The 15,916-nt window shown below is 52.7% G+C and overlaps 1 protein-coding gene across 2 annotated transcripts in view; it reads left to right on the top strand.

The window, feature by feature from the left end:
* The first annotated feature begins 7,448 nt into the window (after positions 1-7,448).
* The window catches only part of SCUBE3 (signal peptide, CUB domain and EGF like domain containing 3), a 31,248-nt gene continuing 22,780 nt past the window's right edge, over positions 7,449-15,916 (top strand). For both annotated transcript variants that reach the window (XM_066335833.1, XM_066335834.1), the window contains exon 1: positions 7,449-8,568. In XM_066335833.1, the coding sequence (XP_066191930.1) occupies positions 8,013-8,568 (556 nt within the window). In that variant the 5' untranslated portion in view covers positions 7,449-8,012. The remainder of the gene's footprint in view (positions 8,569-15,916) is intronic.

A 15,916-nucleotide genomic window follows, 5' to 3' on the forward strand; every position in this document is an offset into this window, starting at 1 on the left:
CAATCTGTCATCTGTGTGTTTAGGGGATGGGTTGGTGCTGGGTAAACTGAGGCTTGGAGGGGTTTGGTTCATGATCACGTGGGCAGTCTGGCCACAGCCCAGGAATTGTGACTGGGAGTTGTGCATGGAGCTGGGGAGATGCTTCCTGTGCCATCTCACCCCATTGGACACCTCCACACCCAAAATTGGGTTTGGGCTCCCTGTGCAAAGCACTGGGCTGCTGCTGGTGCCGCTGGCTCTGGATAATCTTTGTATTTGCTGACTTGACTTAATTGTTGCTCGGTGGAGAGCTCTGCTTTGGGGAAGATGAAGGTACAGGGAGGCCCAAACCACACACAGCGCTCGGGGAGGGATTGTGATCCAAAAAAAAAAAGTTCAAAGGTGTTTTTGGCTTAATGCGGTTTTATCTAGATTGCTTTATGTTCATTAATCTGGATTAACACAAATTCTCTTGGAATGGCTGGCTGGGGAAGGGTTTGCTCAGCTATTCTGACAAGGACAGACTTTTCCAAAAGTGAAAAGTTTGAGCTGGGAAAAAAAAAAGCCAGGTCCTGTCTGGCATGAGTACTTGGAAGCCTTATGAGCAGAACAAGGCTGTTTCACCCCTGCTGCCGACATCCAAGCGTCCCTGGCACCTGCAGACACTAATGACTGATCAACTTCCCCCAGTACCATAGAGGATTAATCCCCCCCGTTCTTCCTGGGGTGATGTGAACCCCTTTTCTGGCTGGCGTGCCAGAGTGGATGGCACAATTAGTGAGTGAACTTCAAGGTAAATTGGAGGTCAAGCCCAGATTTGAAGGTGGTGATGGGTGCGAGTGTGACCCAGGGAGCCATGTGATGTGGGCGACGTCCTGGAGAGGCAGGTGATCTCCCTGTCCTCTCCTTTCCCCAGGGCTGGGATTAGGAGAGATTTTACAGCTGAGTGACCAGCCTCATGGTGAGGTTTGGTTCACAATGGCTCAGCCCCCAGCCCCTTATCAAGGAAACTTCTAGGCCTTTTGTGACCAAGCTGCGCATCAGCAGACAAGTTTGTGCCTGCAGGGGCCTGTACCTGGGAGACACCAACCCTTGGCATCTGTAGGGACTTCCCACCTTGAGAACAGGCAGAGAAACAAGAAACACCCAGTGTGAAACCTAGAGATGGATGGTAAAGCCCAGTGCTTTGGAGAGGGTTATCTAATGCTTGAACTTTCACCTGTGATCTAGGTGCACTTTCTTGCCCTTCAAAAGTCTTCTTGTGCAGCCTTGGGCAGGTCCTTGCACCAGATGCCACCTCTTTCTACCAGCTGCCTGTGATCAGGATTGCTTGGGTGGCACAGTGCTGGAGACCTCTCTGGGATCAATGCATCAAATCCACGAAGGGCCCAGCTCCAGCTCTCAGCAGCCAGGAGCAGCAGCAGGCAAGCAAAGCATTCCTGCAGAGCTGGGATGGGAGTTGTAAGCAGGACCTGGGGCCTGCCCCAAACCCAGGGGACTCCCTCCTCCCCCTGCCCGTGCAAACACCAGATTAACAATTTATTTGACATGTTGCGGCTGGTTAGTTCTTCACCCGCTCCTCTGATCAGAGGGAATAAGTGTTGCAGTGTGCAATAATGTTCATTTCAGGTGAGGGTAAATATAGAAAGGAAAACCTGCTGAGAGCAAGCCATTTATTCCTGCGTTTGGAAGCCTCTGCTCATAAACAGTCAGTCATGCCCATTTGGAAAATCCCAGTGTGGTTTTCTTGGCCATCCTAGAAGAACATTTACTTTCCTGTAGGTTAAGAAGTCCGTTTTAAATAAAAAAAATAATGTCATCTCACTTCCAGCTGCCCTCGGGCGTTTAGGGCTTGTTGACACACTAAGGCCGCTCTGTTCTCATGCAAAAGTGGTCTGATGCAGGAATTAGGAAGGAGATCCTGCAGGGCTTCCCCGGCTGGTTGGGCTGTCAGCCCCTTCTTCTTTGGGTTCTCGTTTCCCTTGGGATTTTATCACATGTTTTAGCCATGTGTAGGGTTAAAACCCCCCAGCTTTTGGGGGTGTGGGTGGGTGCGGATTCAGGGAGGTGCTGAGGGTGCCCCGAGAGCCCCAGGGAGGCTGGGGCAGAGGGATGAGCTCATGCTGGACCAGAAAACCTCTGAGGGTTTTTGGGAGAGCGTGCCAAAGGCAACAAGACTGCGGGCTGCAGGAGCATCCCTCAAACAAGCCAGCCGCCATGGCCAGCCCATGGTGACCTGCTGCAGCACAGGCAAGACACCCCAGAGCAGTGCTGTAGGAGGAGGCTGAGGAAGGTGGGGAGCCCCTGGCACAGCCAAGCTCTGCCTCTCTCCCCTGTCCCCAAAGTGGCACCAAGGAGCTGTGAGGGAGAGCAGAGAGGCCGGTTGGAGTTGGACGCCTGCCCTCCGCGGCTGGCACCAGCCAGCTCCCTCCTCTGGAGTGTTCTGCAGTCAATAAGGGTCTCTCCATGTTTTCTGACAGGCTCTGGATTTGGCTCGGGTTTTGGCTTGGTTTCCAAAGGCAAGAGGCAGTTAAGTCGCTTGGAAGAATGAATTAATTAGCAAATGCCTTTGGTCAGGTCAGTGCCCTGAGCAGTGTGCCCGTGCCTCTGCACCAGGTACACGCTCAGGGAGGCTGCTCTTACCCTCCCATATTTCCAGAGCTGTACATGCATCATCTAACAAAAAAGAAAGGGAAAAAGCCTCCCCCGGAACGCAGTATTGACTTTAATGGTGGCATTTGTGTAAGCAACAAAATATTGACGCAGTTGGCTGGGGTCTGGCCGGGGCTTCTGGAAATAAACTGCTGCCTTGTTAAACTGTAGATGGAAATGCAAGTGGGAAAATGACTGACATCTTACACAAGGCGGGCAAATAAAACCGCTGCTTTACTACGGCGTGAAAAAACTCAGGAATTAATAGGTCTCCTTCTGCTCCAGGGTGTTGGATTTATCCCCAAGTAAGATCCATAAACTATTTTAAGGAGAGAAGTGCTACTTTTAAACATGTGTGTCTGGGTCCTGGAGTTCCCGTGGTGTCACAGTTAACCCCTGCCTTGTCACAGCTGTGGGCAGCAGAGGAGCCCCCCACAGCCCCGTTTTTGGAGGCACCATTCTTGCCTATGCACAAACACATCAACACCTGATAAATGATGAGGTTACTTTCAAAGGATGTTTTCCTGTGATGTGTTCCCACAGCTTTTGTCAGAAATGTGTTTCAGGCCTCGACCTGGACTCAGAGCTTGATTTTACCAGTGTGGGACATAAAATATATTTTAAAAAACCCACCTGCTCCAAAGCTGTGTCTGACTCAAAGCAGATGCACTGAGCATTGCTGACTCCATCTGGGATGTGACCCAGCACAGCCCAAAAGACTCCTTTTGACTTCAGTAGCTGAAGACCTTTTATAATCTTCTATGGGAAATGTGATTAACAGAGCTGTAGAGAGTGATATACCACTTTCCTTCCTACCCAAAGCCCCTTCCTTCTCCACCCACATCCTGATGATCTCCCAGCTGACGTACATGTGCTCGTGGAAAAGTAGGATGAGATAAAAGCTGTCTCCCAGTGGCACAGGGTCCGACTCACCGGCAGCAGCGACACCAGTGTAATTATACACGCTCCAGTCTGATCTCCCAGTAATTATTCTGGAATAAAAGCCTGCCTATTTCTGTAAGACCTTATGTCACTTGGAAAGCTGTTATAAATCCAGCTGGAAAAAGGGACCCTTATTCTGGGATAAGTGTGGTTAGTGGTTAACTGGGAACGGGGCTATTCCTGGCGTTGCCATCGACCTTCCCGGTGACGCTGGGGTAAGTCACTTCACCTCAGTGTGTGTCACCTTCTCCTGCTGCAAACTGGGAATTACAAACAAGGGCTTTCGCAGACAGCCTTTTGGGAAGCTCCATGACTCTGGAAAAAAGGTGTCACAAGGTGCTAGGCTGTCATTTAGTGGGACCTGGTGCTTTTTTACCCACCTTGGAGGCATCTGGATCCAGCTGTAGGCTGGGGAAATGAGGGATGAGTGTTGGGGACCGGCTGAGCCGCGTGAGCCTGGGCTGTTGGCGTGTTACTGGGAATACTGTGTTTTCCTCTCGGTTTTTAAAAATAGTCTATTCTGTTCCAAGTTGTAGACCACAGCCCTCGCTGGGGCATTGAAATGTCTGGGCTGCTGTTTTCTCGAGCCAGCACCTTCCAGTGTTCAGGGTCGGGATGCCAGCATCCATCCCCTCAACTGCTGGGTCCAACAAAGAGGGGGGGTCCTGCTCTGGACTGGCAGCACTGACCCTATAGTTCTCTTGGACTGGAGGGAAAGAGAAGTTTGGTTCATTCTTCTGCCTTCAGTATCCCTGGCTGGTTCAATAGCTGCTTCTGCAAGCCCTAAGGGCCTTGGGGACTTTTGCTTCTCAGCAGCTTCTTGTGCAGCCTCAGAAACTGCTTTTGGCTCGTCATCACACAAGCACACACAGCTGAAGATGCAGCTCGTTCCTAGCACATGGCATTAAATCCATGCTAGAGATGGGGAGAATCATCTCGGGGGCTTTTATCATTTGCACAGACAGTGCAGGCTGGCTCACAGCCAGAATCCATCTGCCTGCCAAGGCGGGTGCTGCCCACGGAGCAGCAGGACCAAGGTGCTGATGCCAAGAGGTGAAGGCAGAGCCTGCCCTGGCGCGTTCCCACGGCCTCCGTCCCTGCGCAAGCACCGGAGTGGGGCTCACTGCCGCTCGGAATTGGGCTGGAGCCAAGGAGGCAGAGGGGAAAAAGCCTTTTACAGTCCATTAGTGCTCCCCAGAGCCGTTCAGCCCCTCTCGTCGTAAAAGTGGTGGAAGCCACAGAAACATTACGGCTGGTCTGCAGAAGATGCTGGTCTGCAGAAGATGCCAGCCCACCTCCCGGCTCCATGTCCCTTCCCAGGGGCTTTGCCAAAGCCGCTGGCCCTCGGGGCAGCTCCGGCTGCTGGAATTCCCTCTGGGAACAAGCTGGCAAAGGGCTGGTTCCCTGTCCATCCCGAGCTCCCCCCAGGCAAAATGTACATGGGAGGGTTCCAAGTGCAAATGTGTGTGTGCTAATGGGAACTGAATTGCCTCTTGCCCCGCAGCCTTGCAGCTTGAGGAAAACAAGGCAGGGGCTAGGAATGACCTCATATCGCCTCCCAGGGAATGTTTTGCCAGATGAAGGGGGGAGAGGCCGCATCAAGACAGCACAATGTATGTATCTCTCTCCCTGTGTAAACATCTCTGTAGCTGCAGAAACCTCTTAAAACCCCGAATGAGAGGAGAACAGCTGCTTTGATCTGTGGATGTGGTTGTTGTTTTCTGAGTGCAGATCCGTTCTTTTTTTAATTTTGCTTCAAATTAAAAAAATGCCTGTTGTGATCTTTTGCTTTTATTTCTTGGCGAGGGACCGGAGAGTGGTGCAGTAAATTTTCATGACTCCCCATGTAACCGTTTCAGCATGGCTGACAATTCCTCGCCGGCTCTTCAGCGCCGCAGCACAATGGGCCGAATCTTCTGGCCCTACATGAAGCCAAAGCAAATGGATTTTGCCCAGAAGTGCACAACGGGGAGTGGAGGCAGCAGGGAGGAGAGTCCTGCCACCTCCTTCCCCGCCACACACACACACACACATAACACACAAGGCTTGGGCTGGCAGGGTTGTCCCAATGCCTGTGAAGGGTTTTGGAGACAGCTCCCGGGCACGGATCCATGCCAGCCCTATGAGGCAGCAACAGGAGCTGGTGAGGAGCCACTGGGCCAGAAAGCTGGCTTGTCCTGCAGGTGATTTCAGTGTGGTTCGTGGCACTCCCTCCACACTCCCTGTGTGATGTTGGGAATCCCCATCTGCCCGGCTTTCCCCTTGGGGGACAGCCCTGTGCTTGGAGAGGCACCAAGGCATGCACAGCCCTGACACCATCACGGGCCCTTTGGCCACTCGGCTTTGGGAAGAAAGCAAGATTACATAGCTTTTTTGGGAATTCCTGGACATCAGCAGTTCACTCCAACCCCACTGCTTTGCTGTGGAACTTTGTAACCCTGTTGGAGGAGTGAGACGGGGGTCAGCCCCTTGGCTCCTGTGGCATGACCCAAGGTACTGGTTTAACTGGGAGCACTTGGCCAGAGACCTGTCCCCTCTGGGGCGGTCTGGGTGCGAGTGAGGAGTTTGTTCATTCCCCCTGTGCTGTCACGTGGCTGCTCCGTGTTTTGGCGTTTTAATTACACACGGTCCTGTGTATTTAAGGCTGGTTTATGGGTGTTTATACTAATGCATAAACCTGCAATTTAGAAGCTCAGTTATAAATCAGCATTGCTGAAGGTCTTGTCCCTCGTGCCGTGAGATCGGTCTCCAGATTTAGAAGATAGGTTAGAGGGGGAAGAAAGGAGAACTGTTTAGTTTTCCTCTGGTTATGATGATAAAGGATCACAGGATGGGGTGTGAGGTGCGGTAGCTGGGCACAGAGATCCGCCAGCGTAACCCAGAGCAGAGTTTCCATTCTGACTCTGCTCTTAGGAGTCTCTGCCATAAGAGACTTTGTATTTCTGCAGCAAATTCCAGCCCAAAAGGAAAAGCAGTGACACACCTGCTGATCTGACATTCACAGGAGGGTGATGGCACCCCACTGGTGATGTCTTCAGATCAGGATGTGGGCTGCAATGACCAGAGTCCCATCCTGCTCAACACCTCAGGGAAGGAGCTTTTGTGTGAAGGAGTTCCTGGCACAGAGTGGAGCTGGCTTCCTCCGATGGCTGTGCCCAGTGGGACAGCACATTCCCACTGGTGGGTCGTGGTCCTCTCCCAACACATCCTATGGACAACACCTCCACATTCATATTTTTATGTACAACATTTTTTTACAGCTTTAAGGATCATTCACACACCTTTGCCCCTTACCAGCTGCCATGGAGCCTGGCTGTGCCAGGGATGGGTTTGGGTTACTGGTGTGCTCCTGCAAACCCCTTCCCAAAGGGAAGGTCCCTGTCCCATGAGGGCAGCCCAGGGAGGGGCTGTTTTTGTAGGGAAAGACCCAGGGAGTCCTCAGCATTCTCCTGTCCAGCTGCAGTCCCTCCTCTCTGCCGTGGATGCTTTGGCTTAGCTGGACATTTCCCATTGCCTCCAGCCCCCTTTGTCATATCTTTAGGAGTTATTAGGACAAAAGGGGGTTCAGGAAGGTGTAGAGGCAGCACAGTGGGCTGGGCAGGAGCCCATGGGCAGGATGACCCTGTCCCTGGACAGGTGGAATCACTGCACACCTTCCTCCCTATCCTACTCCTGGCTCCAGCCTTATCTCCCAGTGCAGTTTCCTGGCTGGCAGTGCCTCTCCTGGCTCAGGGAGCTGGAACACCCCGGAAGAGAGATGATGCCAGCAGCTCCCAGCACAAGGACCGTCAGAGGGTGAGGCAGGGGTCCCCCTGCCTCCCTGGGGTGCCCCCAGCTCCAGGGCTGTGAGAAGGTCCCGCAAGCAAACAAAAAAAACCCTGAATATTTCAGAAAGGTCTTTTTCTTCCCCCTCCACCCTTACTTCCAGTCCTCCTCCCACCTCTCAGAGAGCAGAGCTGCTCTCTGGCCCTGTTTCCCCCTACCCAGCACCCCGAGATTCTCCCGCAGCCACCAAGCCCAGCCAGGTAGTGCCATCTGCAAACTCTCGGGTTTTTAAATTATATATATGTATTTTTCCTTCTCCTTTTCTTTTCCACCCCTTGCCTTTTCCCATGCCACAGGCCTCCCCCTGGCCCCCCTCCCCTTGCCACCACCCCAAGCCCTTGGCTGGCCGAGGGGCTGCGAGGTGCGGGGTGGGTCTGGGGGTTGCGGGGGGCTTTGCATTGATGCATTGATCGCCCATGGTCTCCGCCTGACCTCCCTGCTCCCAGGGAAGCAGTCTCCATGGCTACTGGCCCTTCTCCTTCAGCGCAGACTGTAAATTCCTGCAGGCAAAGCCCAGCCTTGGGGGTGCGAGGGGGGGAGCCGTGAAGGAGTAACCAAAGCCAAATAGAAAGAAAGAAAGAAAGGCTGGGAGAGAGAAAAAGGGCGTTGCTTGGATGGGGCTCTCCTTTCCACTCCCCTTTCCCAGGTCCCCAGCACCAGGGCAAGGCGCCTGCTTCCCCCCTCCAGCACTGCTGCTGCTGCTCCTGCTCCTGCTGCTGCTGCTCTTGCAAAACTGGAATTGGCTGGGATTATTTAAGGGAGAAAAAAAAAAAAAAAAAAAAAAAAAGAGGAGAAGGGATCAGAGCAGCCGCCAGAGAGAGGGCGATAGAGTCCACTTTCCTCCAACTGCCCTGGGTCTCCCTCCCTCGCTCTCTCCTCTTCAGCAACACCAAGAGCCCCAAACTGAACCCAGAGCAGCTTTTTCCATCAGTTCAGTTCCCTTCCCTCCCTCTGTCTCACACACCGCAAGGAGAGAGCCCCTTCCTCCCCTTGATTTTCCTTCGCATGCTCAGCCCCTTGTTTCCTTTAAAGCACTAGAAATCCCCCTTCTTGCCCCCGCTCCTCCCTTGCAGACTGGGATTGCAATGGGAGCTTTGCAGATTGCTGGATTTTCCATCCTTTTCTTTCTCCTCCACTCTGGAAACACGCTGGCAAATAAAGCCAGTCAAGGTAAGAGAAAATCTTCCCTGCTCGAAGGTTTGCTGTTTGATGTGCGAATTGGGCAGCCGGATCTCCTCGTTAGAGCTGGGGTTTAAGTGCAGGCTGGAGAAGGCAGCAGCAGTAACAACAAACAGTGGAGGGGATTTTAAATGTCGCTTGCAGATATTCTCGCCTACTGCCTTGGAACTGGGGTTGGGTTTGTAAACTCTTTAATGAGTTGCGCTTCTTAGACTTCAGGTTTTTTTGGTTTGGGCTCTTTATCTCAAGGCAGGGGGTGCAGGGGCAGAAAATTAGGGTGGGCAAACAAGTCTGCATCCACCACAGGCAAAATGTGGCTTTTTGGAGGGGCTTGGGGGGCTCTCTTGGGTTTTGTGTCTGTGAGATGGGGCTACCACGGCAGCAGTGTGGGCGAGGAGACTGCTCCAGGCTGGGTTGGAGGGCAGGGATGGCGGAGCGGGTGTTGATAACGCCGGGAGGCTGCATCTGTGCTCGGGGACTTCACATCGGCACGGGGGAATCTCAGATGTTGGCTGCAGGGGTGTGGGCAGCAGGAAACTTCGGGTAGCCGAGCACAGCTAAGCCTGAAAATTAAGGGAGCTCTTTCCCTATCTCGTGGAAGGAGAGGTATGTCCCATCCTTATCAACTTCGGGCTTTTCTGTTTCACAACTCCCGTATTGAGCCAGAGCCTCCCCTTCCCAGACGTACACACGGAGCTTTATGTATGGTCTATCTATACCTTGGCTTTTCTATAGCACCTCTATATTTAGCTCAGCTTTTTTTTTTCTATACACACGCGCGGGAGTGCGCGCGCCCACACGAGCACACACAGCCCTATACATGGTCCTGTTGGCTGTCTCAAAGGGGGTTTTCTCCTTAATTCACCACTATCTGTACAATCTGTCGGGTTTTCTCTTTTCCTTTCCATAGTAAGGTCCCTCCAGCCCGGCTCCGGCTGTGCTGTTGTGGCAGCTGCGTGTTTGTGCGTACGGCGAGATTAAATAGCGTGTGAATGAAATCTCGGAGCGCAGGATATAATGAAAAAGATCTCTTGTAGGAGGATTCCAGCCACGCGCATGGTCGCCCGAGCCCTGTCACTGACAAAGTTAGAAGGAATTTCAAGGCTATTGTCTTATCTGGCTCAAAGTGTTTCTAAAACAATAGGCGACTTCTCCGGAGGGCAGCCTGGGCAAGCAGGAGAGATTTTCCAGGGCAAAGGTTTGGTGAGAAGGCGTCCAGCTTCACATAAAGCTTTATGATTTAGGCACAGAAAGGAATGCTTAGGTTTTTATCCCCCCTCAAATTATCTTGAGTGTATGCATTGCTTTCATTTCTTATCATAATATTTATTTATTAAGGCCTTTTGGTTTCCAGTTCCATTTAAGCCTGAGCCAGAATTGCATTAAAATAGCAAAGTGAAATTCCATCGTGCAGAGACTTGACAGATCCCTTCGGGGAAGGAGAGGGGTGGAGTGGGGGTGGAGAGAGGTGAGCTCAATCCTGTGCCGGGGTGCATCGCCCGCCGTGCCTGGGACAGCGCTGGCTGCTCCCGGTGTCTGCCTGCTCACCAGCCAGGGGGGCTGTGCTGGACAATTGGTCCCTGAGGCTGCAGCTGACTGGTTCTGTGGGATGGGGATGGGGAGGTCCCAGCTCTCTGCCTCTGCAGAGAGGCAAAGGTTGGTGCCTATGGGGCTGCAAGGACTCTGGGCAGGGGTGGGCCTGGTGCTGGTCCTTTTTGGATGAAGCCAAACTCACGGGCATCACTGGGGCATGACTGATGGCAGGTACAACATGTGCCTTTCCTCAGAACCTGCTGTATCCTGGGTTTTCTGACTGTCACTGAGCTCTTTGAACCTACTCTGTGTGTCAGGGACATGTTTTAGGAGCATATATCTCAAAAGCATCAGGCATGTGTGCCAGGTGACACCTCAAGGATGGGGCACACATCACCCCGAAACCTTGGCCCTTTTGAGGGACAGCCACCCTTGCCAGGTGACTGTCACGGCCTGGAAAGGGCTCCTCTCCCATCAGATGGTCTTGTCTTGATGGGATATCATTGTGTCATTTGTCGGGATTGCTGGCTCATTTCTTGTACTGAATTACCCTTGGAAAGTTTAGTTTCTGGGGAAGGAAGGATTTAGAGAGCTGGCTGCTGGGCCTGGAGGGTGTCTGCCAGTGGACCTGGCTGGCTGTGGAGTCAGCTTAGGGCTAGGGAAGCTCTTGAGAGGAAAACTGACAATATAAATCTAAATAACCATAAGGAGGCTCCTGACATGCATTCACATCAGGGATGGACTCTCTGGACTCCCTGCAGTCCCCAGGCCAGGCTGCCCACACATTGCTGTGCCCACCACTCCTCTGGGTTTTGGATAGATAATGTCACTCCCAGTCCCAACCTCTTGTCTGTCAGTCCATCTCACAGCCTTCCAGCCAGAAGAGTGTGTCCTGAGCTGCTGCCCTCAGTGGAGCAGTCCCCTTACATGCTGTCTACCTGAATGCTGGAAGGACAGAGCACAGGGACTGGCAGCTTTGCACCATCCTCAGTCAGTGCCAGCCCCTCTGGCAGCACCCTCATCCCTGGGAACACATCCCAGGATTTGCCACTTTTCCCTGCAACTGATTGCACATCCCCTCAGATGATGCTGTGGTGTGGGGCCAGGAGGGAGAGGCAGCATCTCCCTGGGGGACCCCAGCACCCCATTTTGCAGCCCCTGGCATTCCCACGACTCCAGTTCAGGGTCCTGGGTGGGATGACAGCCTCAGCCCAGCCCACTGGTCACTCCAGGGTTCATGGTTGACACCAGCCCTCCTGGCTGGTGCTGTGTGGCTGCCTGGGGCCACAGCCACTGTCCCACGTCAGGGGCTGATGTGGTGGGATGCACCTGCAAAGCCTACACCACCAGGGATTATTTTTCTGTGTTTTTTTTAAGGAGTCTAAAATTTTCCAATTGCAGCGTGGAGATGCTGTTTGATTCCCCTCCCACTGCCGCCAAACCTCCTCCCCCTTGGCCTCTGCCTTCCTACCTCTCCAGCATTCACAGTGTACGACTGTTGTGCCTGTCCCCTCCACCCCGCTGAAATATGAAATGTAAAACTGTAAACATTTCACATACACAGTTCAAAGGAGATCTTTGACTGAGGGCGTCTAACGTGCCTGTACCGAGATTAAAAAAGGGGAGGGGGGGGGTGGGAAGAAGGGAAGAAGAGTTTTTTTGTAACTGCCAACTGGAGTATAAATATTCAGACACCTTGAATCTTCCAGTGCCGATGTATTGCTCTCTCCAAACTGCTCAGGAGTTGGGGGTTCTTTTCTTTTATTTTTATATACATTTGTTTTTCCTTCGCAGACAGCCACACCAGAGTACTCAGTTTAGGAAAAAAGTATGCATGATTGACCTTAACCTTCACTTTCAAAATTCTAAGTTCGCCGAGAAACTTTAGGAGAAGCCTGGGATGGCAAATAAAGTTTGCTCTGTCTGGCAGCACTAGAGGATGCCCGGCTGTGTTTTGGAGAGGCTGTGTCCCTGCTGGAGATCTTGAGATTGTTGCTCCCAGAGCAACAAACAAACACATTTTTTTGAGGCAAGGCTAGGTCAGTTTGATAAGCCAAAGGAACAACAGCAGCAATGGCAATTTCATGGGGAGATGGACACGCTGCTGGTGTGGAGCATCAAACCCTCTGTGGGGAAGTGCTGATGGAATTGGGTTGAAGTGACCAGGGTTGGCACAAGGAGGTGGGATGGAGGTGGAGGGAACATTTCTTACCCAGGGAATGGTGGTGGAACTGGGATCCATCAGGATGACCGGGACTGCCGCAGAGGATGGACAGCTCAGCCTGGCTCTGCCCTCATGGGGGTGGGAAGCATAAGTGAGTGGGATAAAAAAGCTCTTTCTTGGGTCATTGAGAGCTTTGGGAAAGCAAAACTCATGGTGAGGGTTACAGAGCAGGGTCTGGACATTGGGTCACCAGACTGGGAATGGCCGCAGGTCCTCCCTGTGACTTGTGGTTCCTCCTCCTTCTGTACTCCATCATTCCACAGGGCCAAGCCCTGGGGCTGCATCTCCTGTGTCCCACCTGCTTTTGGGACAGCTGGGTGGATGTGCAGGGCGCTGGGCTGGTTCAGGGGTCTCCATGGCATGGTGAGATGTAAACACTCCCTCTGAGCCATCCTGAGCACAGTTACCTGCCCAGGCACCACTGGCACTCCCATCCTGGCAGCGAAACATCACCCAGCACCTGAATCAGGATCTCTGAATGCAGATGACACTTCCTCAGCCAATTTACAGAAGGCTGCCTTGCAGAGCATCCTCCTCCCCTCTCCTGGCTCATATCCCCTCCCAGGGGCTGCCACTGCCCGTGGCCATGCCCTGAGCCTGTCCTGCTGTGGTGCAGCACGAGTGGCCCTTGTGAGCTCCCTGGACGAACAAATGATTAATAAACTGCACCACAGTGTCTGAGGTGGTTATTAATACCCTGGTAAAAGGAGCTACTGAAGTTATAAAGCTTTAATTTGGCATTAAGGCCGAGTGGAAACTCCACATGTCTGCCAACAGCTACACACACATCCCCATACAGACAGGCTGTTAATATATATGCCTATATAAAAACAAAGAATAAAATTAATTTGTAGAAAAAGCTGAAGCGCTTGCAGGAGAGGGAGGAAAAGGATGGTGGGTTTGTTTGTTTAGGATTTTTCAGGCCAGGTTTTGCTGTCCTGTCTCACCTCCCCCCTCCTCAAACGTATAGGGACTTCTGACCTACGGCTAAAGCCATCTTTTATTATTATATTTTTAAAAACAAAATAGGGAAGTGAGGAAAGAGCCTCAATCCAGGCTCTAAAAATATACGAGCTGTTGCTCGTATATTATGCCCCTAGTCGCTGTCGGGTGTGACGCCGCAGGGCACGGAGATGGTGCCCTGGTGCCCGTGGCTCTGCCACCGCCTCCCTCGGCCAAAGCCCCTCGGGCTCCCGGTGGGTGCGCGCCGGTCCCGGGGAGGTGGCGGTCCCCCCGCTTTTGGCACGCTCGAAATGGCAGTGGCGTTGAAACCGTCTGCCTCCGCTGCCTTTGAAATGGAGAATAAAGCTGCAGCTGGAGCGGAACGGGGCCCAACAGCCAGCGCTGGAAAATCCCACCCACAACGGAATAAAAAACATGGCCCGAGGCGCGGGGCGAGCGCCGCAACCTCCTGCCCTTCGCCGCAGCCCCCGGCGATGGCCGCGCCGGGGATGCTGCTGCCTTCTGAGGAGCCCTGATCGGCCCCAGAGAGGTGGGACAGGGACATGGGACTGGGCAGGGAGCGGGGACACCGCGGGAGAGACCTGCGGTCACCAGCGAGACTCAACATCTTCATCAGAACCAAATTCCCAGCCGGGTGCAGAATTCCCCAGTGCCGGGGATTTGAGGCACGATGTGCCCATCTCCACTGCCTGGGTTGGGCTTATTTCAGGCAGTTTAGGGTGGAAAAACAGCAATTTTTTGGATTTTTTGTGGAAGGAAGAGGTGGAGGGCCTGTAGGGGTAAAGGTCTGCAGGGACTGGCAAACCCTCGAGAAATCCCACCTGGATTTGGGACCTTGAATGGAGCAGGTCCTCTGGAGTAGGGAGGCAAGCAGAGAGGAGTTCCCAGCGAGGAGCTACTGAGAACAAATAGGGACAGGAACATCAGTAAGGATTTTTTTTTTTATTTAGTAAAAAAAAGTCTTCACTTGTCTCGAAGATGAATCCTCACACATGGTGGCAGCAACTCAGAGCACCTGCAGCGAGGCCACAGGCAGCTTTTTGGATGGAGAAAATTCTCCTGCAGGAAAACCAGGAAAACCTTCCCTTTGCATGGGAAAATGCTGCTTGTGTTGACAAAAATTCTAAAAATTGAGTTTTTCAGTGGGTTTTCCTTTAATTCACTACATCATTTCTGAAGGATACTGAGAAGCCAAAATTTCAGCATTCTAAAACTGGGATCTTTGCCAATCCTGAGATGGCTCCTGGGATGCCCAGGAGGGTATTTATTCACTCTTCCCACACACTTTTTTTTTTTTTTTTTTTTTTTTTTTCTATAATCCTGTAACCTTTCAGAATTACTCTAGCTTTGGAAAACTTACAGAGTGGAAAACTGATAATGTTTCCTTTTGTACTTTTGCTGCCGTGTAATCTTTCCAAAGTTAGAGACCTTTGAAGATACTGAATGGGATAAAAGAAAAAAGATAGGAAAAAAAGATGCTCTACATGTGTGAGTGGGAAAGGGCCAGAGGTGCATTCAGTGCCTCATACATGTTGTTCGTGGTCTTGAGTTTGAGAGCGCAGAAGGAAAAAGAAATAGGAAATAAAATTCCCCCCAAAGTGAGATTCCTGGCAAAAGGCTGGGAAAGTTTCAATGATGTGATTGATGCCGGTGGATGCTTCATGTTCTGAGCGTTTTTAGGGGAAGGAGATGGTGTTTGATGGATGGTCTGTACTGTTGGGTGCTGGTTCCCAGCTGTGTGCCGGGGTGGTGTCAGATCTGACAACTGTCACCATGACTCAAAGCATCACAACCTGATTTATAACTTTGGGGGAACACCTGAAGGAACAGGGGAACACCCATCCATGCAGGGCCAGGACCAGGATCTGCAGGTTCTGTAGACCTTTGGGTCAGCATCAGCTTTGCTGCTGCTGAGTTCCCATGCACATCATGGCCAGCACTTGGCATCCCCCTACACCACCCTGCTCCAGTGCCACAACCTCCCACCACCCCTCTGGGAGCTCAGTGAGGGATGCAGCAGCCTGAGGCAAAGTCCCTGGGATGGTGAACAGCCACACTCAGCTCCCCAAAGGGACAAGAGCCCCGTGGGACCCCTGGCACGGGCAGGGGAAGATGCTGGGTGCTGGGGTAGCCACAGTACCATGGCATCGTGACCAGAGCAGTGGCTGCAGTAGGTGCCAGCCAGGAGCAGGGCCCTGGTCCCCGTGCAATCCCTCCATCGTCCCCACCGTGGTGGGTCAGCCTCCAGCCGGTGATTAATTGCCCAAGGGAGGCCGTGGTGGCCGCGGGCCATGGCTAATGTCAAATAACAAATATGAATGCGGGCTGTAAATATTTATACAATGCGCAGGCACGTGCCGCCTCCCTGGTGCAGAGACAAAGCTCTCCTCCTCCCGGCCGGGTGACTCACATGTCCCGGCAAAGAGCCGCCGGGGTGGCCGGGACAGGGCTCGGGCTGGCGTTCCCGCGGCCGTGGCCCTTGTCCCGCAGGGCTGCCTGCCCGCCCACCGCTTGCAGGGATGTTTTGGGTCTCTGGAGAGTTCCTGGAGCACTTCTTCTCTTCTTGGGGCTGCTGAAAAGCAGCTTTTTTTAAAGGCAGCTGAGAGCTTTGAAGCCTCC

Source organism: Sylvia atricapilla, chromosome 25 (assembly GCF_009819655.1).
Source record: "Sylvia atricapilla isolate bSylAtr1 chromosome 25, bSylAtr1.pri, whole genome shotgun sequence".
Classification (NCBI taxonomy): Eukaryota; Metazoa; Chordata; class Aves; order Passeriformes; family Sylviidae; genus Sylvia; species Sylvia atricapilla.